The sequence below is a fragment of the Lichenostomus cassidix genome, chromosome 4, assembly GCF_008360975.1.
Source record: "Lichenostomus cassidix isolate B80296 chromosome 4, HeHo_3.0, whole genome shotgun sequence".
Classification (NCBI taxonomy): domain Eukaryota; kingdom Metazoa; phylum Chordata; class Aves; order Passeriformes; family Meliphagidae; genus Lichenostomus; species Lichenostomus cassidix.
Window position 1 is genome coordinate 63684933 of NC_139484.1, and position 24080 is coordinate 63709012.

The 24080-nt window shown below is 39.6% G+C and overlaps 1 protein-coding gene and 1 long non-coding RNA gene across 5 annotated transcripts in view; both read right to left on the bottom strand.

Annotated features, from left to right (window-relative positions):
* Positions 1-331: 331 nt before the first annotated feature.
* The window catches only part of FAM53A (family with sequence similarity 53 member A), a 70490-nt gene continuing 46741 nt past the window's right edge, over positions 332-24080 (bottom strand). For all 4 annotated transcript variants that reach the window (XM_085059597.1, XM_085059594.1, XM_085059595.1 and 1 more), the window contains exon 5: positions 332-1525. In XM_085059597.1, the coding sequence (XP_084915723.1) occupies positions 1202-1525 (324 nt within the window). In that variant the 3' untranslated portion in view covers positions 332-1201. The remainder of the gene's footprint in view (positions 1526-24080) is intronic.
* LOC146438705 (uncharacterized) lies at positions 13985-22245 on the bottom strand. Its single transcript, XR_014851901.1, has 2 exons — positions 18976-22245; positions 13985-18933 (listed from the first exon to the last, which is right to left on the bottom strand). It is a non-coding gene; the product is annotated as an uncharacterized LOC146438705 (long non-coding RNA).

Below are 24080 nucleotides of genomic sequence, written 5' to 3' on the forward strand. Positions count from 1 at the left end.
CTGTCCCATTTAACATCATTCTGAGATCAATTTCTCCCTAGTTGAGGAGACTCCTTATTGTAGCTGAATTAAAACAAACTTGTGTTGCAATAGTCTGCAATGAGTACAGTATGACATTTGAGATGATTCCAGGGTATGTAATCATTGAGACACTTTGGGGATCCAGCACGAGTTATTCTGCAGCTCTCCAGACAAACCTGATGTCACTTTTGTTTCAGATAACCAGAAATCTGCCCTTCCCCTCCACCCAATTCTGCACATAAGTACCACATTACAGAATCTGGCACAGACTGCACATTTTTCACCAGTAAAATCCAGAAACAGACACAAGTGCAAAGCAAAATGTCATTTTATTTAATTCAAGGACTATTTTCCTTCTAGTATTGCTGAAGGGATCACCTCCTGGGGAATTGATCATTACAAAGTCCCTGTCTAAAAGTTCAAGTGCTCTTCTTGTACATTCTTTTGAACCACAGAAAACATAATGACCAAGTAGGTGGGCAGCTACTTGCAGTTTTAGCCCACCTAAATTAGCATTGCTTCAGGCTAGAAAACAATTCAAGTAGTAAAATAATGAAAAATGTTAACCTTTAAGGTCTCTACCATATTTTGATCAAAAAGTCCTGAATGTATGAAAAGAACATTTGTACATGTTATGAAGTTGTTTTTTAACCAGAGACTGTCAAAGATGGCAGTTAAGTGTTTTGGACCAGTTGTCAACCAGATATTTAAGAGTTCTATCTGAAGGTTTATTACCAATTTCATTATGCAATTCACTTTTCACATTAAGCTCTTTAACAAAAGCAACATAGACCCGCACCAGAATCACTGTAGACAGATTTAGTTTTATAGAATGCCCTTCTGAAAATTCATTTCAAAATAGAGATGCTTTTTCTCCAGAACTGTAAAAGCCATAAAAATGCAAAATATTTGTTAGGAAATTTTTAATCAAAATTATTCCTTAATGTTCAAAATAACATTTAACCTCCTACTTTTTTTTTGTTGTTGTCATCCACATATTGACGGATAGACTAAACAGGTAACAATGGTTCACGTTTTTCCCCCACCTGAAACATTTCTTCTAACACAGGCCCAAAGATAGGCAATACAGAGATTCAGGGACATGGATTATGCATGGCAAAGGTAATCCTCTATCACTTTAATTTAGAACAATTCTGATTCTAGCACACAACTTGGAGTCTCAGTTGTTTTCGATCTGCTCTAGGTCCAAGTCCCCACAGTCTAGAGGGAAGATTCCTTCTTCAGTGCTCTCACAATCACTCGTGTCCTCGTCGCTTTCACACACTGCGTCTGCTTTCTTATAATCCCTTGTTTTGAAGCTACGCTGGCATGACCCGTGGTGCCTCCCTTCATCCAGCTGCTCTTTCATCGGGCTGGAGCCAGGGGTGATGATGTTCATAAGATCATTTGAGTCACATGGGGATGACACAATTGTCTTCATTTGTGTGTCATCATCGTCATCTTCATAGTCAAGGGAGCAAAGACTTTTGGAATTTTTTAAAGTCTGCAATTAAAAAAAAAGAGAAAACATGACTATATTAACCAGGACTGGACAGGAGAAACAGAATAAATTCCTTAAATTCTTGAATGGTTTGAGTGTATATACTCAAGAGTGCCACGTGTTTAAAGTAATCCTGGAAATGAGAGGCATGAAGAAAGAGGAAGAATGGTATTTACCGGTTTTGCACAGATATTTTGCCTATGTTGATTGCCATTTATGAGAAAAACAGTCCCTCCCCTGTTTTACGCAGGAAGATACAAAAACCTAGCTTTGGTCAACTGCATGAGGAATCAGTGACACCCATCCAGCTCCCTGTATTGGGTTTCTGGCAAATCCAGAGCAGAGCATTTGGTAACACCAGCATTTAGGTCAGACAGCTGCACTGCAGCCTGGTCAACAATTAATTTCCCCTGCAGACAATGAGCCCTCAGGCGTCACCTCAGCGAGATCATCGGGACAACTGGCATTTCTGGGTAATCTCAAACAGAAGAAACCCAAGCCTCTACTGGGAGCATCTTACTCCACAGTCAGCTTAGTTTGTCTTTTAGTAGAACAAGAGCTCAGGATTTGGAGCAATTCTGTTTAAATTCAGAGGATATTAAAAACAGAGGGGCACTTGCCTTTATTTACACAGAGGCAAAAGAAAAGAAACACTCAGTAAATGTGCTACCTCTGTCCCACAGATAAAGGAGAAATGCCTAAGCTTCTCATGGAGCTGTAAGGGATCTTTGGCTAGAATCCAGAGACAGCATTTAAGGGGAAAAAAAAAATATACACAGAGAGCAGAACTTACATTTTAACAAATGAGAAACTTCTAAATTGTGCCTCATGCAAGCATGCAGTGAGAGGAAGGTGAAATAGTCAGAGCTCCTCTCAGAGGTGGTGCAAGACAGAGTTATATCATGCTCATTTTCAGTCTCTCACTGGTTAAGAGACTCCAGTCTCACACAGCAATCATTGTATTACAAGGAGATCCACAGGGAACAAGACCAACTTTCACACCCATTTCCAGCTTCCTCCCCCAATTTGTCATTTCTTAAGTATTTTGTATTTGTTTATTTGAAATGGGAACATTGCAACATTCCTAGTATGCTGTATTCCAGATGCTCTTCCAGAGCACAGGGCAGTGGCTCCTACATCACCAATGCACATCAGCACCCACATAAGGGGCTTACCTGTATCTTTGGGCATTTTCAAACAAAACTTCACACATGTGGAAGAAATTTGAATTAACCTTGTCTGTATACAGCTAGATAGAAGAGGAAATCTCACTAGGGTGAGGGGATTTGCCTGAGCCCTTAGGTTGATGTTACATATGGGCCACCTTGCAGACAATCCCACTGTCCATACAGTTCCTTCAACACATCTACATCAAATCTGCATGGAATGTTCACTGGAGGGAAAGCTCAGGAAAAGGTAAGAAGCAGAGCACTCAGGGTTTGGAGCTCAGTCACAGCACAGTGGGGCTGAGGAGTGAACAGCAGTGATGGGATGGGATGGTGGCCCCATCACTGCTACCCCTCCATAGGGAAGGCACTGCAGCAGCATTTCCTGAGCCTGCACCACATTTAACACATCAATGCAACATGTCTCTGCTGATCTGAAGTTGGTTCTGCTATTCTCCTGCTCAAACAAGCTTTCATATCTTACAACACACGTTAGATGATCAGTTAACAAGTCATACATTTCCGGCCAGAACGATCTATAAGGGATAATCTAGTTTGTTTGAACAGATAAACAAGACCTCATTTAGGAGCTGATTTATGTAACTCCAAGGTCTGCATCCAAAGATCAGCTCTCAGAAAAAATTACCGTTGGTCACAGCTCTGTCAGGAGGAATTCAAAGGCTTTGTTAGCCATGGTTTAAAGCCCATATCCAATTTTGCATGTGACCAACACCAACAGGATAAATAACCCTGCATGATCAAAGAGATTTCTATTTTCAAATTCACTCCCCTATGAAAAGAGCTTTGGTATAACATACATTCCTGTTTTCAAAACACTTCTGCATAGCTCACAACTTATTCAAGTATAAACATCTGAGAACATCTCAGTTTCTTTCTACAACTAATAGGTTGTAGAAATAGGTGAATTTCTCTCGTATTTGCTTAAAAGCAAACCAGTATATTTTTAAAAGGAGAAAAAGTTAAAGTACATTTTAATCCTTAGTCTAACTCACTGCTTTGAAAAACACAACAAGATGTGTTCTACCTCCATATAGGGAACAATATTTTCAGTTCTTTAAACTTATAGTAGGTACTGGGAAGGAAAGGGACCAAATAAAGAAAAGCTTTGAAAGTTCTGCTTTCAGTGTTTTAGAAAGGAATTCCCAAGTCCCCCTTCAAAATATCTTTTATTCAATTTACTGCTAGAAATTAATCCAACCACACAGCTGTCTTTCTAGAAGGTTTGTGTACATAAATGGAAAATTGCCTGTGAGCTGTACTGTGCTGAAACCACTTGAATGGGAACTTTTAGCCGGTTTCAACACAACAGCAAGTGCATTCAACTGGTTCTTTGTTCACCCACTTGTCACAACCTCACCAAACTAAAAATAGGTGGATTTATTATCTCGCAGCACAATCCCGCTCCTTTCACAAAGCAAAAGGTAGAAATTGCAATGCATTCAGGCCCTCTGAACTGCAGCTTTCCCTGTTACACTGGTACAGTACCACACCTTTCAAGCACAATTGTGCACAGTGGGGAGCCTGCGAGTACTTGCTCAATGGTCCTCATTTTATAAAGGATGCTGGACTAGCAAGACAAAAGAGTCCACAGTTGGCAATGGATAGAACTCAATCAGCTAAAAGTATTCTTTTGTGTGATGGAAAAAAAGAAAAAGAACTTTAGAGTTTTAAAAGGAGTGAGGCGATAAAATGTCTGAATATTAAGAAAAAAAAACCCAACTTTTTACCAAAAACAATGGTGGGGAAGGAAATAAAAGAAATCTCTCTAGACCCTTGCCATACAAAGCAAACAAGAAAGGCCCAGAGCAGCTTGAAAGGAAGCTAATGTCTATACTCTTTACTAAACCTTCAGTTCAGAAACCCGTAATACATCACTTTCCAAATATAAGTAGCAATAAAAAGGTTGTTTTTGTTTTACTAACAAAACTAGAGCATTTGCTACAGTAGTCAAGGGAAAAAATAAGACATTTATGTGCATGAAAACCTAGTGTATAATGGGAGCAGCAGTTCTCAAGCTTCTCCCCCAAGCCCCCATCATCCTTCAAGTCCACCCCTCTGCTCTGAGTGGGGGTGAAGATCCAGCTGCTCTGAAAAGGTGCAGATGTAGCAGCTGCACACAGTGAGGAGCAGGGCAAGCCTAAAAGCACCACAAGCCCTGAGCCCATCCTACTGCTTTCCCAGCAGCAGTTACCATCAAGGATTGCTCCCTGAAGTCACAGGTTTAGGAAGAGAGGGAATTCATCACACTAATTAGGCTGGTTATCTGCCTTGTTTCCTGTCCCATCCTGAGACTTTTGCCTCTGATGGCACAAGAGATGCTGCTTTGAGACAAGACTGGCACACAGGATTTCTTGACTGTTAAGGACTCTCTACCAGGGATATGAAAGACGTAATGGTGCAGTGGTCCTCATGATGAGAAGAGTCTGGAATTTCCTGGAGTATCAGCATCTAATCCAAGAGCAAAACACTGAAGTTACAGAGCCCAGCCATGGAGCAACATGTAGCTTTTTCGCTCCTTCCCCGTGTCCAGCCAGTTGATGGAGATGGGGCAAGTTAGATGGGCTGCACTTCTTTCTCCCTCTGAGAGCTTCACAGGTCCTTACTTAACCTCCTTGACTTTTGTTTCCTGTAGGTTAGTGAGACTGCCTCAATAACTAATGCCTTTACTGATGCTAACTCATAGCCAAGCTTCAGATCAGAAGCATCACAAACAATACAATGAGTTTGTGTCTCGGACACCAACCTGTCCCCAAAGAGGTCACAGTTGAGTCTCAGCAACAACAAAATCCAACCGTGGGACAAATTCATCATTTGAAGAGACTCCATGCAGTGAAGCTAACACGGGAGGCTTCAGGAAGGACTTTACAAGAACTGACACCAAAGCCTGGTGCTGAGCAACTCACAATCCCCCTGAGAACTGTCCTTCAACAAACCACCACCTGGCTGGCATCACATCTAACCACACACAGATGTGAAGGGTATCCCTCCATGTAAACTGAATTTTCACTTCATGCACCTCATTACTTGCATTAATACCTTCACCTGTGACAATTCAAGTTGGAGATATGAATAGTATCTACTGTAAATGATTAGAGATGTCAACTGGTTGTACAGATTAAAAAATGTCCCATCGCAGTCCTAATCCCTGCAATCTTCTACTATGCATAAAATGAAAAATAGTGAGAAAAAAATGGTGTGTTTATGTAACAAACTATTAATCTTTCTTCAGAATAAATCTTTTGACATTCGACTCTGGCTTTTCTGTCTTGAATTGTACTGAGAGTTTTGTGAACACTCCACTGTTTGCAGATAACCTTTGCTTTTAAGAAACTTGCAGCTGAGTAGAAATGCTGCTTCGCTGGGACAAAGTGGTGCTGACAGGAGGAAAACAGTATAGTATTCTCCATGATGTTATGTGCTTGAGGCTTGCTAATGCACTAAAAGTTAAAACCCAAAGTTAAGTGGGAAAGAATTCTCAGTGTTCAAACAAGAAATTAAAAGGTGTAGAAATACATTAAATTTTCGAATTCAAGTGCCTAGGAAAATCCTTCAGGTCCAAAACGACTGCAGATTTTTAAGTTATGCATTTGAAGTAAATAAAAAGAGAAGTAATTTTTTTTATTGCACCAAGTTAAAAAACAAGTAGCAAACAAAAACATTTCTACCTATGTATTATGTGTAAACAATCAAATCCCAAGAAAATTCCTGACACCTTTATGGGCAAAATTGGATCTCTGATCAAATTCATTTGGGAATCAAAGATGCTGTTCTCTTATTGTGTCTCTGCAGTTATCCCTCATTTTCCTGGAAATTTGACATGTACTTTTATATATTAAAAAAGGCAATGTTAATGTCATCTATAGCTACGAATCAGAAAATAACCAGAATACTGGTATGAATGAGAGAGAACAAACAACCTCAAACATTCTGCCACGTAATTAGACACTGAACTATAATAACCACTCCTTCCAGCAGAGAAAAAATTACAGCTGCAATTCTTGTAGTCAAATAAGGTAAAACTTGGTAAAGACCCAACTAAAAATCAGTACAAGCTGACACACAGCAATTTAGCTATGACTTGAAATGACAGTTGTTCAGTGCTTTGTCTCTGCTGTATCTTCAAAGTTTACTTCAATTTTTTACATGTAGGTGCCCAGAAAGGGGAGGAAACTGCCAACAACTCATTTCACATCAGATGCTAAACAGCATCATGATGTAACAGGCTTTCATCTCCCACTAGCCAGACTGTTCTAGATTTAAGCATGCAGTTTTCTGGTGTAGTCTACCATGAAAGGTGATCTATTTATTGGCCTAGATATTTATGCTCATATTCTAAATTGTGCCACAGTATCCTTATAAGTTTTGTTTATAAGCTGCAAGAGCCTGTGATTTAATTTGGCCTTTTATTTAGAGCTGTTGAAAAAAAATGACTTAGAGAAATGTTTAAGTGAAATGCTGAATTTGTCTAATTATATTCAGATATGCCAGAATACAAGGCTGCTCATTGTGTGAAGTAACTGAGAGAAACCACTGGAACAGTTAAAGTCTCCAAGTGAGAAAAATAAAATGCCCAAAGACTGGGGGACAGGAAGGGAAATTTGGGTTCAGTTCCCTTGCTGAGCAGCACTGCATCCAGCCAGGGTCTCCAGCACTGGTGAGGGGATTTCAGAACTCAGGCACTGCAGCCTTCAGAGCTGTAAAGAAACCTACTCACCTAGCTAGGAAACTTGCAGGACCCAATTAACTTCACTGCTATCACATTAAAATCCAAACAGCCAAGTTGGAGGCATGGCAGATCCCAAATACATCAGGGATTACAAATACCATGGATTGAGTTCAACCCCAGTGCCTACTCCCCCCCTTGCCCCAAACTCAAGAGTAAAAATTATTCATCATAGGCACTGTGCATTTGGTATTAAATTTCACACCCAAACTAAATATCCCCTCAAAGTTTTTTTTTTCCTTTTAGTGGTTTGCAAAGATCATCTGAGCAAGTGAGAGCATCTCCAGCCCCCTTAAAACTATCAGCTCATCCCTCACATGCTTACAGAGCACATGTGCCCAGTGATATTCCAACATTCAGCAACATAATAAACTAAGGAATTTAGGCAGATTACAGAAAAGTTTGTTAGCCTAGAAGTGTTTAAACTGAATTTAAGCAGCCAAACCACTGCTGTAATTTTGTAGCTATTCCTTCAAAAATTAGATTTTAGTCAGATGGGGCAATTTAGTGCAGGAAACTCAGTGCTGGGGTTTAGCAGCTTCTGCCAAGTTCAAGACCATTTATCTCAGGGGTTAACTTTTGTTTGCTTTTAAAGACATTGAAACCTAAGCAAGTCAATGCAGTACTTAATGTAACACAGTCAAGAAAATGATTCAACACTAGTGCTAACATGAAGAGGGTGAATATACATAGCAATTTTCCCCTTTTATAAAGCCCATGCCAACATTAAACTGCATTTTTGAAAGTTCACAATATGGAATTTTAATCAAGATGTTAGCCTCTTAGATTTTCTAATTCAGTGGATTTGTGAACTGCAACCTTTTACCTTCCCTGCGTAAGTATAAATCATGCCAGCTTTTATTGTAAGACTGTGGAATTACACTCTGCAAACATCAGGCCTACCTATTTCACCTGCATGTAATTAAGCAGAGAAAGTTTCAGCTATTCTTAGGACCAGTCCAGCAAGCACTAATATCTACAGATGCTATGAATTATGCCATTAGCTACACCAGAGAGGGCTCACACAGTGGATTTAACTCTTCTGAATTGGCTGATAATCAATACAGAGTCAAAATGGAACAGAGTGACATTGCTTTGTTCAGCTGCATAATACAGCGCAAGACTTGGGCTAGGGAAAAGGAAGTTTAAGTTAAACAGGACAATTACTAGATACAGCAGCAGTGCTCATCTGAAATGCACTGATACGTTAAAACAGAGGTTTCTTCAAAGGCAAAGAAGCACTACGGAAAAAAAAAATTCAAAAGGGCACTGAAAGAGCAGGGAGAGAGCCTGGATGATGGGATGGGGTTCTTGCTCTGGTCTTGCTTCAGCAACAGCTGCAGTCAGGGGTCTCTGCAGTACCACAGAAACTTTTCTGCCTTAAGGTAAACCACTCTCTTTGCACACCTTCATCTAGAATTGTTTTCCTACTCCCTGCTCGACCCTAAGCACATCTATTACAGATAGGGAGTTTATTCACCTTATGGACACACTGAAGAGCTGGACAATGTGGAATTAGACCTCTGGTGTTGCTTGAGCTGCATAAGCTCGAGAGGCTTCAGTCTGGCAAATCCAATCAGCCAACAGCACTAATGAGCAATGGTGTGATGAACAAACAGCTGCACCACTTGTGTGCACACAGGGATGATAAACACATCTGGTTTTGTAGCAGAAGGACACAGAGGGAAACAATGTAAGCAAATGCTCTCTCCCAGCAGAAGTGATTCATGCTTTGCCAGAGTCATTCCCTCTTTTCCTATTCAAGAACTATTACCTTTCCTTTCAGAAAAGAAACACAGGCTGCGGAAGCAAGAAACTTGAACTGCATATTACCATCTTCATTAGTGATATGACAAAATAATTTGATGAAGACCTTATTGGAATCATACCTAATTAATACAGATGAAAGATGCATGTAGTTTTCCCCATTTTAAACTGGGAAATGAGAAGGCATGCACACATCATTAACATGAGCTACACACACAGCCCTGAACAGAAACACAGGCACAAAAGGAGCAGCACAAGAAGGCTGCTTAACAAGACTATGATTGCTTGCAGTACCATCTCTCAGTGTTCAGCATTCAGGATCCAAAAACAAAGACCACCCTGGGTAGTCAAAGCCTTCTGATGTATTATTCCTCTGACAGAGGAATTAACAGACTACAATCAGCTCTGAAACAACATAAACAAAAGGCACCTCCAACCCCAGGGGTTTTAGTAAGTTTCTCAGTTTCTAACTAGATATATTTAGACAAGATGAAAAAAAGGTGTAGCTGTGCTTCCACAAAACTCTGAACAATCAGTGACATTTCAAATTTTGCTTTTCCATGCCAATCTCTGCTCTCAAGTAACAAGGTTTAAGTGGACTGATTATGCACCAGAGTAACACAGGACAGGATTTGACCCTTGTGGCTTCAAAACATGACCATATTGACTTCATTTCCTGCAATTTATGTGTCATCTATTTTTATAGAGAAGTTCTATCCTGAGCAGTTTAGCCAAAGTCTTATTCCTTCATGACTTTGCTATGAGCTGCAAACAATTACTTTAACAACTGAATCACATATGCACCAATTGCTGCAGCATACATCCATGTACCAGCTTCTCTTAAAACTCCTGCATGTTCTCTTTCCTTTTTTTGTTTTAAATCCTCAAGTCCAATTTAAGTTGATATGATGGGTCAAACTTAGGAGAAATTAGAGAAGTAAACTCCAAATCCTGATTCCAATGCTACCCTCATTAGTTACTGACAGATGTCAGACTCACCTATATTATTGGGTTATGCTGGAACTCCATCATAACTAGCATTTTAAGGGATTCTATAATGGGGCCATAAAGTTCACTTCTGCCAGGGAAGGGAGGGGATGTGAAAAAAAGGGAAAACTACCCCATCAGCTTGGGAACAGTTCCCCCTTCTTCAGACCAATTTTCCACTAGAGAAATACTTGTCCAAAACAAAGCCTTAAGATCTTGCTCTGCAAGTGCACAGACACACACAGACAAAGCACAAGTGAGTGCTGCTAGAAATCTTTTGCTCAGCTCAATGCAAACCCCACCATGTAACAGTAAATTCTTCCAGGAGCACTAATTCAAACTGTAGGTGGACCCTTACCACTAAGTCTTTCCAGGGACAAGTTAAGTTTAACACAATGCATTTGTTTAAAAATAACAGAATTACTACCAGAGACTGAAGGTGAATGGCGCATGGATTGCATTTTTCTAGCTTGGTATCTGATTTTGGACTATTTTGAACAGTTTTGAACAACTGTGGTTCAGGAAGCGTTCCTGACATTAAGTGACAAGATTGCTATATATTTTTGATATCAAGTCAACTCGTACCAAAACTTCTGTTTGATAAATACAGTTCAGACAAGTTTGTTTATTGGTTCAAATACCAAAACTGACAACATGTTAGCAGTTGATGCTCAGAACGTTTTTTTTAAAAAGTCAGGAAACCATATATGTGGTCCTTTATCCCTCAGTTGCACTGAAAATACCTGTTTTAATATACATCATACCAAGTCAGTGGAGAGGCCAAGTATACACAAGTTGTGTAAGGCAGAGTCAACACTCAAATTCCTAAAACATTGAGGTAACACTAAAACTGAGCTCAACCTCTCACTGTACGGCCTCAGTTTTCCTCCATTTGGTAGTAAACCCAGAGTTTGCATGAAAAAGCTGCAACAGTCAAACAACTGAACATTCAAGTATTACATGCTTTGTTTTAAAGGTGAGGACTTGTTTATGCTACCCCAGCTTACAAACTTCCTGGCATACCATAAAGGCCTTTTGAGTTTTAGACACATGGTTACTACTATAATGAAAACTGAAATCAGGAGACTTGTTAGAAGTCTCATTTATTTAAAATTCCTTTTCTGCCAATACTTAAGTTTTATTGCAAAGCACATATCAGCTTAAAAATTAATGAGTACTTTCAAATATAGGAACAGATAAGCTATTTGATTATCTGCAGCTCACCTTAACACTAAACCATCACCTCCCAGATGCAGAAAACATCTTATTAACTACACTCGACTAAAAGTTGCATCTAACAGCAACTTAAGAACAGAACAAACTTATCTTTCATTTGTATGTACTTGAAGAAGCATGTAAACAAGTCAGTATTTCCCATCCTAATGGAAGAACTGATATCACTAAGTGATGCAGACAAATTCCAATCAGTTCATTATCACAGGGTTAAGATGTCTGTCCTGCTTTTATCATACCTATGCATCAGTGCATACCTGCAGCAGGAACTGATCCATGCAATGCAAGACTAACAAAAGACAAAGTCACAGTTACACTTAAGACTTTTCTGAGTGATTTTAATAAACCTCTGTAGAGAAAAGCCTCAGGTTAATCAACCTGGTTTAGGTCTCTTTTAGATGATGATGCATCAAGTCAAAGTGACTGTCAAAAAGCAAGGGAAGTTTCACAACAGATAACAGTATGGAAGAACAAAGCCTAGTTTCAGTGTTAAGTCCTTGCCTTCAGGTACTATAAAAATGCATTAATCTAATTATTTGATTTACATGGTATAACAAAAATACAAAATATTTAAAGATCCCACTCCACAAATTACCCTGAGTTAAATTCAAAGATGCAAAACTTTTTTTCTAATAAATTTTAGAAGATTACACTGGGATTTTATTTTTTGCCAAAAAATCTGGAAAAAGTTCCCATATCAATGATGAAACACTACTCAACACTTCTGCTAGCCATCATCTCTTGCAATTTAGAGCAAGGGAAAAAAATAACTTAATCCCCTGCCACCTGCCAAAACCCAGATGGTAAAACCTGAGAAAAGTGCTCTCACCTCTCTTTAAACCCTCTGGTGCAGCTTAGGCACATTAACTATAAGTACCCTATATTTAACACTGAGCCATAGCTCTTAACTCAGTATTGTATTGTTTTCCAAACAACATCACCAATAATTTTAGCATAATCCAATTTTCTGATGGGATAAGTAATAATTAAAAAAGAAATATCCACAGCTGGCTGAAACCTGGCATGTGAGTCAATAGATGGCCTCTTTCTTTTCTCATAATGTCAAATGCAGCTGGTCTGGTACTCATTAGCTCTTTCAGCAATGAATACTTATTGTACATACAGGAACTTGCCAGAAAGGAAAAGCAACTCTGCAGCAGATATTAAGCTGCCTCCTCTTCTTCTTAGCATGTTGCTTACAAAGACCATAAACATCCACGCAAAGCTGACTGCAGGTATGGCAAAGCAACACAGTGCTGAGCAGCTCAGGGTATCTGCAAGACATTTGTTACAGAATCCATTCACAAAAGAGGGAGAAAACCTCCATCCTTAATGAGATTTCCTTTTCTTCACTCTCCTCAGGGCTTATACTCCCTCACTGTCAGAGCACAGGGAACCTCCAGCACAAGGGCTCACTTCATTAAATGCCATTTCGGGCCTAATTTCACATTGAGACCCACTCTGCCGAGGCAAAGAAAGCAAAACGCCAGATGCTCTCTGTGCCTGCTACCTCAGCAGCGTTTCATTCACTGCTCCAAAAAACTTCCAGGCGTCCATTCAAAACCAAGTACCCCCAGCCTGGTCTGTCCTGTCACAGGACAAAGTGCTGGCTTGTCTTCAGCTCACTTTTGATGCTTGCCTATCATCTCCCAGCCCAGCCTACTCCTATCTCCTTTCCTTCTTCCCAAGCCTGCTGGAATTTGAACTTTAAATGGACGCCCTCCATGGCAACAATAGATAAAAAAGGAGCCTTTGATTGTTCATGCGTTGCAGAAAAGAAAGGAGGAGATTCATCCTGGCTGCGACCTAGCAGGAACTCATCAAGCACGGCTCCCCTTCCATTGCAATGGGATGCCTGAGCCTCTAGCTACTCATTCAAGCTCCCTGCATCTATGTTTCTATTCAAAGAGGATGAATTCTTCAGGTTTCCCCTGTTAAGGAATTAAATGTTGATCCTGTGAATGAGGGGTAACACCAAGCTTGGAAAGCTGCCAAAAGGTTCTGTAACACTCAGCAGTTTGGAGTTAATTCAATACTTATTGATACCTAGCAGGATTTATAGCTTATTGCAGGGCGGGGGAAGAACAAAAAAAAATTAAAAAAAAAATCACAGAGCCATATTTAGAACCTTGGTAATAAACTATTTTTAGCACCATCTGTTTTTCCAGTTTGTTCCCTTGCTTAGGCAAGAGCATACTTTTATCCAGCTCCCTCTTCCTTGCCCATTTAAAAGAATCCACAGAGTCTAAACCGAAGCACAAGTTAGGATCACTAGGATTATTTACTGTGCAGCAATCCTCCTCATCACGTTCTGGAAATCAAACCCATTGACTAAGGACAGTCTTGGGCTGATGTAATGCTACATGTTGTCGTCACAGATATGAGCAAATTTTTTTAATGTAAGGGGCAATGTGTTTCACACAAAGGAGGTTACTATCTGGAAAGAAACAACTGATCATTAACTGCATTAAGCCATCTGAAAAGTGGTTCACAACTCCTGGCAGTGCTTTTCTGGGCCATTTCTGGGCCACAGTTGCCAAGTTTCACCCTCATTAAACTCACAGATTTATTTTTTTTTGTCACAAGTACATTCTGCCAGGCCAGGCTGCTGTTAGAGAGGGAGACACAAATCATAAGCAGCTGCTGCAAGCACCTTGTTTCAGAGATGAGGAGCTGCAAGCTGCAGCTGTTACCCACTCAAAAGCTCCCCTAAACCTCAAATTACCTCTTCAAGTTTACATTGATATTCTGCTTTTTAGTATGTGGCAACACTGGTGGCCTCTGTAGCATGAGAAGAGGGACAGAGTGAAGGGCTTGTGGGTTTCCTTGAACTCAGAGAGAAGCAAGGCTTTGGGTACTTCTGCTGATTAAGTTCTCAGAAATGCACATGATAGCAGCAATATATTCATCTTACCCTCCTGGCCCACATAAGTTTCATTTTCACCCAAACAGTAGCACAAATATTCAAAGGTTTTACTGTTAACTGTGTCAGATGAAGAAATTTTACTGTAGAGCGAGGCAGAAAACTCATGTAAAATATGCTCTCATGGAGTTCTTACTCATTGCAAAGGGCAGCAGAAATAAGGGTTGCAAGCTGATTTCCTTGGCCTTGCAGCACAGGTCAAGCATTCCTGGGAAGCAGACTGCGTGCAGCAGAAAGCCAAAATAACTCCCAGCATGCAGTACATAGGTCAAAATTAAATTCTACAAATGCACAACAGAAACATACAGCCATTATAATGGGTTCCAACAAAGAGTCTTGAGGGTTTTGAAGCTTTAAAGCAATCAATATTATTAATATAACATTCATTTGGCACTGGCGTTATGGAACAATAATTTCAGTGTGAAGGAAATAAAGTGCTGCCCATCCAGCAGCCCTTGGGATGTTTCCTTCCACTTCAGTGGTTTTTTTTCAGTGAGGAAACAGGGCACAGCACTTGTAACAGCAAGTACAGCAAACTGCCAGGTACATGGAAGAGCACTTTGGCAGCACATCACATGGACAGGCCATTCCCAGGACCAGAGCCAGGATGGCTAAGTCTGCTCCTGGTGAGAAGCATCTCTACACGCCCCAGCAGCAACCACTGTGTCCCATCTGCCAAAGCTCCCAACTGATGTGACGAGTGGTCTGTCCCTCTCCAGGGAAAAAAGCTCCAAATCTGTGCTGCTTTGAGAGGACACCTCTCAAAGGACAGCCTGCCTCAACTGGGAGAGCTCAATAAAAGCTGTTCAAAGGACAGAATCAGTCTGCAGTACTTTGAGTGGCCACACAAAGCACATGGACAAAAGCCAGCACATACAGTAACTGTTGCAATAAATTTAAGATTTATTGCCAACTATGTTTAAGAGTAAAAACTAAGATTACAACTTGTAGTTCAATTCCCTAAGGCTGTTGCATAACCTGCAAATATATTACAACATGAGAGCAAACTAATACTGGTGATTAACCAGGAATATAATCAGAGGATCTGGAAATCTTCAAAAATGCAATTTTTTGCAAGCCTTATAGCAAAGCATCCAACTTCCATGGCGTTAAGGATGCTCACTTGTTTGCACACAGTATCAGTCTTGCACACAAACACACTTTTATGAAGATCTGGAAGGTGTAACCTACCTGATTCCTTTTACAAACCTGACACCTTATTAGCTAATGCATATGCATATTTAGTATGATTCTGCATTCAGACAATAGGGACAGAATCAGTCTCAGAAAGCAAATGGAGAAGATGATGGCAAAAAGATCCAGGATCAGGCTTGCTGGGGTCTGCCCATCCACCCTTCCCTTACACACCAGATGGCTGTGGAAAGACAACAGTTATCTGTCCTTAAAAATCAGTGATCACAAAGAAAGGACTTAGTGATTAACTCTCAAGTCCATACCCATTTGAGAGGTGGCTGGGTGCCAGTGAAAGGAACTCTGGCAAGTCAGAGGAGTCTGTACAAACTCCATTTATATCCTAATCCATTCAGGGATCTCTGCCCTCCACCCCACTGACTGTAAGGGGTCTGAGCAATTGTAATTCACAACTCCCAACACTGAACCCCTCTCTCAGTCAATATTCTTACACAGCAAGTCTATGTGAAACTGATCTACAGCTAGTTCTAACTGTACCAAATTACATATTGGCAAAAACCAGGAATCATTAGATTTTGTATTTTATCCTACTTAAGCAGACAATCACAAAGTGAAGTCTGAGCGCATCTTAGTGTATCTATCTTATTTTTTTAAAAAAAATGCTCCAGAAGCATTGAGGTAGTTTGAACAAAATGTGACTCTTCAAAAAAAAGTCATACAATAAATGTATTTTTTAAACCTCAATAAGTTTGTTACCACTACTTAGCATTTTGAACAGTATTACTTCAGTCCTCATGATGATCATTATTCAGCAGCATGTTTCCATGTCAAGGGCTCCAAAAGCAGAGCACAGGGAAAAAGGTATAGAAAAGCCTTTTCATATATAAATATATAAACTGTGTAGGTGCTCTTTAAGCAGACACAAACAAATCCCTGTCTCCTGACACTAGCTAGAATAAACATATCAATACTACAAGGTCGCTAACATTAACTTATTCCTTGTTAACTCCTGCTGCTTTGGAGTGGTATCACCCTTGTTCCTAGCAGAAACATTTTATTGTGACATGTACACCAAATTCCTTGACCACTTCTAGCAGTTCACCATTTTCTACAATTGCTGTATTTTCACAAGCCTATGATGGCTTATGTCCCCTACAAGTATCTGAAGGCCATCTGAACAAGTTTGTATTATACTTGACTCAAGCTAAAGGTGGGAATCCAACTCTTTAAGTTGGATTTAAGTGGATGTATACTTCAGGTATTGCAAGTATGCATTACAAAAGATTCCTCCCAGCCTCATCAAACAGAGAAAAACGCATTTACCAGATTAACCACACCCTAAAGTTTAATTTGTTGTTGAATCAGACTGTATCACTACGAGATCCAACAAAAACATTACACTTGACATGCAGGCATCCCATTGACTTGAGGAAAACATTTCTCTTAAAACTGAATTCTTTCTGATGCCCACACTTCTGGGGAGAGGACACCTGCAGAGCTCAAACACCACAGAACAGAGGTAAGATAAGCTGAATTTAAACCAGGGTTTTTTCCAAGGGATATGAAAACCACCAGACAGGTTGGATCTCAATGAAGAATTTATTAGTGCCTCAAAAGATGGGGATCAATTAAGCTCTTTCCAGTATACTGAAGCCACCTAAGATTATTAATTACTACTGAACTACTCAGGGTCTGTGCTTCCTGCTGTTAAAGGATCTTAGGCTCAGTAACAGAAAGGACAGAAATTCTTATTTCTTCATATGGTTATTCAAACTCTCCAGAAGATGTCCACTCCTGAGAAGATGGGACAGCAGAAAGAATTCAGTTCTTTTAGAACATGAATACCACACAATAGTGTTTTTCAACATGGAGCATATATATTCTTTAGTTCTAAATCTGAGGTGAGTCTGGAAGTTAAACAAACTTCATTGCAAAGTATTTCTGTTCATATTAAATCCCATTACTACATTCCTACTCACCTGACAAAGTACTTATATTTAACAAGTTTAAGGGCCATTTACCAACCCAACTGCACACTTGCATGCCCAGAAAACACACCTTACTGTGCCAACTATGTGAGCTTTGCAGAACTGAAAAAAAGCAAGTTTATTGCTCTGGGACATGCAATTTTAACAAGCCTTGGAAATTCAACTTAAAGTAATTTTTGGTTCTATAGTAACACAGGCTCAAGTTACAAGAGTTACATGACCAAAATAATATTAAACCCTTAACAAAATGGCCTGTGCATTGAGCACTTCATGACCATACAATCACTCAGAAACCTTCAAGTCCATATTTTGATTCAGGAAAATATCCTTAAGCATGTTGAATAACAGTCTCAAAAAAAACCCTGCTAGGCAAGCTATTATGCAAAAGTAAACGCTAATTAAATGCTGGATGAAGGGGAAAAAAAACCCACACAAGTTTATGTTTTTGGGGTTTGGAGCACATCAAGAGCCTCAGCCTCTGGATCAATTTTGGTTTTGTGCACTAATGAAGAATTTCAGTGAGGCTCTATGCTGACTATGCTTCAAGCACATCTGATTTCTGCCACTCTGAGCACACACTATAGCAGTTAACAAGTAACCTTGAAGCTCTACAAAATAGGACATGACAGTTAAGCCACAAGCACCTGTCATATGCGTTTTGAGATCTTATTTAAGATCTTTCATAGTATTTGTACATCATAACACTACTTCATATCACTTATTTGAACCTACTAGTTCAAATCTTAAAACACCCTTATAACATACATCTTTTAAAAGGACAAGTTTTAATACACTAGCTGAAATGGAGCTACCCAGCATTAGTTGAATTTCAGAAAACTTTCAGTCCTGCTAAGTAATTTACATCACAGTGTTCTGCCAAGACCACAAAGTTCTCCTGCTCCTTAATGTAAATGTGAATTACCCTAGAAGACAAAGCACACACTGATCAATGTGAAACAGAACTGAAAACTGAGATAGTTAAAATAAAACTAGACAAAGGAAAAAAGTCTCATACAGGATCAAAACCCACACCTGAAGAGCACTAGGAATATGCAAAACCTTTTCCCAGAAGGACAGTACCTTTGCAGAGCTTAAATTGCTCAGCCTCTGGTCTTAAAGGCTCTTTTAAATGCTGCATTTGGAAAACCTTTAGTGGTCCAAGCAACCATATACAGAATTTTTGAGTTCTGACAAACTAGCCTACCTCTTGCATGAGAAAAAGGACCACATAGGCTACTTGCCTTCTCGTTTTACTACTCAGGCTCGGCTGAGGGAAGGCAGTTTCTTTAGCAGGAAGCTAGAAATGTTAGTAAGTGTGGTATTGCAGCCTCCTGCTACATGCATCCTTCCTGGGTAAGGGCAGGGTGGAAGAATGAGAGACTCTTGACCTACAGCAGGCACAGTGACCCCAGAAGGGAAACACTGAGCCAGGCCTTGGTTCTAATGCACACCTAAAGAGAAACACTGAGCCAGGCCTTGGTTCTAATGCACACCTAAGTATCCCCAAGAGTGAGAGCTACCACTTCTTCCCCTTACACTGACAGGCACAGGATGTTCTTCTCCTATTGCACTAGAACATGATGTCCTTTTGAAAATGAAATAGTTACATTCAAAAAGATTTGCAAGTAGAGTTTCAACACTTTGATATTTCTGATCAAGGCAGGCTGTGCAATGATACCTTGCACACTAGGGTACTGCAAATAGTGAATGCTAAGTATTTTCAATAGCCTCAACTCACTCATACACACATGGGCCTTGCTACAGCTTGTCCCCTCAAAATAATGAGTTGTTCAATTGGTGGTATGATTAGGGAAAAAAAAAAAAAAATTGAAGTCCAGGCTCCCTTTGGTTACACTGCAAAAATAATTCACATTAAAAGTTAGTGCTGCTTTCAAATTAAAACCAGAGGGTGTTTCCCTACTACAGGAATAACATGTTTGACAGACTAAAGATAACCCTTGTCAAATCATCCTGTATACCTTGCAATAAATAACACAATTCAATTAAACACAAGGACAGTTCAGATGAGCTCACTGCATTTCATGCAGCGGGAAGCAATGGTCCTAGGTCAGAGGAAAACAAATCTAAACTTTTTTGCAGATGTTTGAACGAGTTGATCCTCTCTCTCCTTTCCCAGTTTCCAAAGTATTCTTCATTTTTGCTTCCCCTATTATCCTTCTTTATAATGCCCAGAATAAAGGATTTTTGGAGTAAAAAAAAAAAAAATGAACTGCCAAGATTAGCTCCAAAATGTTTCAGTTACACTCGATAAAGTAATTGTTGAAATTGTTTTAGTTTACATCAGTTTATCAGTTTCCATATCCAATTTGAGTACTTGAGTATTTAATAGCTTGGTTTAAGTTTACAGGGTTGCCATGTTAATAAATGAGTTATCAGCACACTGTTGGCTGCTCAGAAGCACTGGGAGCAAGCAGAAACAGTTTCATTTAAGAACTGAGGATGAATTTGCTATTTTCTCAAAAGCATAGGAAGACAGTTAAAATGGAAGTACTGTTAAGCAAACATCCTGATCGATGGAACAGTCATTTCACAGAGCACCGAATGAACCAAGTTATTTTTTAACTACTGCAAGTTCAAGATTCTTAAAAAAGGCTGTTGGGCGGATGAAGTGTGTCATACCAGTATTGCAACAAGAACAACTAATGGAAAACTACCCAGGCTGCTGTTTCACACAGGGTGCTGCAGCTCTGACTCCAAAAGACTTGGGCTAAGACAAGCTCTTCACATTTCTGCCATTTTATTGTCAGAGTACCAGTTTAGCCACTAAAGGTTTATAAAAACCACACTGTCAGCCAGATAGATCTTTTGACAAAGGAAAATTAAGCTTAACACAAAGGGACCTATCTAATACTTATCCTGTTGATGACTTGTACTAGAAGTTGTATTTAATCCCTGATTACCTTCTACTGCACTTCAGAGTTAAGAACTCCTGTTCAGGAGCTGCATTTTGTTCTCTATCACTTCATTATTACAACAGACCTAATCTCCAAGGTACCACCTTATTTCCCAGCTATTGCAAATATTTACTTGAACTATTTAATTGCATTTTTAAACCAGACAGGTGATGCCTGATCAAAGTATTTTCCTGAAAGTCAGATACTCAACACAGCAGATGTGTTCACGTGGCAAAGCAACCTCAAAATCTGCAGTGGGATCTCCAACACTGGGAACAGTGCAGAGAAACTATAACCATGACAACAGCAAATCACCTAGAAAAAAGGGCTGCAACACCTCCTGATATCAAAACAACACGAGTCCTAACTTCATCCTGTGTCACCCAAATACAAGCAGTGCTTCTCACTCCAAACTGACACTTTCGATATTGATCTCAAAAGCAAATTTGAAACAAGCTCCTGATACACATGAGTAATAATGAAACAATTTAGAGAATTATTCAAGAACTAAGAAAACCAAAGACTCCAGGACATGAAGAAAAGCATGTTAAAATAATTCACTTTTTTATCTCTGCTTGCACAGAAAGTTGGACAACTATAAACATCTGGGTATGAAGAAACTACCCAGTTTCTTCATGAATGAAAGAAATTTAGTTTCATTTCCTCCTGATTTTTTACAATAAACTTGCCTGAAAGTAACAATACTAACTTCTGCCATAAATGATTTTTCTTAAATGAAAAAAGTTATTTATGGCAGAATTTAATCCTTGGCCTCAAAATGCACAGTAAAAACCTCATGCATCTGACCACTTGAATCCTGGTAAATCCCCACATCGATTCCAGAAACACTCAAAATCCACACCAGAGGACTGCCCACCAGCATTGGGTGATCTTCCTGTCTCTCTCTCCCTTCAACCATACCAAAAAAGTCCCCAGATTTCAGAGGCTTCTTGGCACTGTCTGTTCCTGGGTAATTCTTCTAAAAGAGAAGACTCCTCTTGCTTTTTGCAAACTTAAACCATTCTCATTTCAAAATGGAAACTCTCCTCTACACATACACACACAAGTCCTCACCCTCATAATTTTCACAACAAAAGCTCATTTCACATCAGGATTGCAGCTGCATTTGTTGTAAGCCAATTTTCCTCCTTCACCCAAACTCCCCAACAGTCATTACACTAAAGTCATCTTACAGATACAAGTCTAAAGCAAGTTATTTTCTTCTAATATGTTTATAGAGCACACTGAATTTAAAAGTCTTTCTGAACATCGAAAGCCCAAACAGAAGATGAGTCTTCTGCACTAATCCAGTTTAAACCTAGTACTTTCTTATCTTCTTGTGTGCATTGATCTCACAGGAAGTTTCTCGGGTGGAGACTTGAGAAAGTTTGCAAAAGCCTCCGAACTGCATCTGAATTACTAGTTTGGTTTTATTGCATATGCCCACTTTCTACCATCCAAACAGACCTAAAGCAGAATATAGTTCCAGAGAAAAACCTCTGCCCTGGCTCACCTTCATCCCCACAGAGCTGAGGAGATCAGACACCCCACTCAGCCCTGCAATTAATGTCATGTTCTATCTACCCTTATTGACATAATTAAAGCAGGTTAAAAGACTTTTCCATAAGTAAGACAAGCAAGGGAGCTAAGTGACTTCAGTCACTCAGACTTCAGTCCAAGGGAGCCCAGAACAGCAGCACGACACAAGTAGTCTTGGAAGTAACACCTTTTCCCAGAAGGAAAAGGGTGAGTTATTCAAAACCATGCTGTGACACAGCACTTGGAATAAAAAGTCAAGTTACAGTCTGTACTAAAAATCCTAACAGAAACAAATTTGCACTGCCTACAAAAAAAAAACAAAACAACAAAACTAAGCATTGAACCTCAATTGCTTACTCCAGGAAAGTATGTAGAAAGACAAACCCAGAAGAGAATAATTGTTTCTCCTTCACCATGATCAGACAGTTTTCTCAGAACTATATCTCTTCTAGTTTCATGTACTTGAGAGCACTGGCATGTTTAACTCAAGTGTGGCAAACCTCCTCCCAACTCTAATGTTGTATCTACCTCCATGACCAGCTAAACCATCATTTATGAGTTCTGCAAGACACAGTGCAGCAATACTGAGACCCTCTATAGAAAAGAAACCTAATCAACACACAAAACAACTGCACAAAGATGAAGGTGGCAATACATCTTTGTGACAATGCACCTGAAGACTGCTTAAAAATGGGGAAAATATGCCCAAAAGAGGACATTGTATTAACACACTTCACAAGTTAAAGCTGAGTGACATCAGCCACATAAGGGAAGGTTGGAATATTCATGAACTTGATTGAAATGATATCATGGGCACATTTATAGAAAAGCACAAGGTCACACTACCAAACTGCATCACGAGGAATTAATCAGTTGGAAGGGTCAGAGCAGGACAAGAAAAACAAGTGACTGCAGTCACCAACACAAAACAGCCGTAAAAGGAGAATAAAAGCAAACAGAAAAAATAGCAGAGGTGGGGATGGTTCACAGTCTGCTTCAGCAGAGCCTGGTTTACTTAGCATGGAGAAAGGAGCAATCAGCAATAACTTTCTCTAAGTTGTGATGAGGATATGTGATATGGTCAGCCATGAGTAAGTTTAAGAAATCACTCACAACCTTTTTCTCCATGGCAGTTTTCTAACATAAACCAACCATGTAGGGAATGAACAATAAAATCCAGTTCCACTTCAAATCCATGCTAGATGGTGCTCACATGCTAATCCTAAAAGAAAAACAAAAAAACCAACAACTTGTGCTATATTCACTTGCTTTCTACAGTATGTTAAAGCCCAGGAACCTGTGCAATCTCTTTCAACAAGAGACTTCAGCTTGGCTATACATCTGACAGTACTTCTTGGAAACTGATGTTTCTACAGTATGTAAGCCTAACCAAGAAGGTTAAGGAAGAGAAACTAGCAGGGTGGGGAGTGTTACACAAGAACAAATTTATCATAAATCTGAGGACATATTTAAATAGATCACACAAAAATATTTTGACCACAAGCTGGCCAGTGAAGGGTGAAAGTAGCCTTACTCTGTGTACACAAGACCTTTTCAGATGGAGAGAAAAAAAGTCAAAGTAGGTATGAGTCACAATAAAGAATTTAAATATGACTGCTCTGGAATTGACATGGTGAAAGGGAAGGAGCTTTAAAGCAGAGTTAACAGCAGCACTCATAGTTCACTAATAGTTCCACCGAGGTTTGTTCTTACAGATTAGAGGTTATTACAAATATGACTGTTCGCTAAAAAACGCATTTCAACATCCTGCCCCTCCTTCATTTCCTCCCTGTAATCCCTTGGTTTACAGTTTCCAAACATGAACTTCAAGGATCAAGTTATTTCTGTTGCAATCCAAAGGTAAAACTACTACTACGCATTACAAACCATATTATCATCACAAAACTGGACTTGACCCTCAGTCTGAATGAATATAGATAAAATGATCCCCCATGGAAGGCACAATAACCTCTTCTTCACAGCAAGGGAAAGACTTCACCACAACAGAAGGGAAAAAACCACCCCAGTATGACAGCAGCTAAAGCAGCCAAGCAGTACTGCTTGCAACATCTCCTGTAAGATATCAAAGCAAAAAAAGGTTGTTTTGTTTTTAGATAAACAGAGGAGAAACTCAAAGTGCCCCA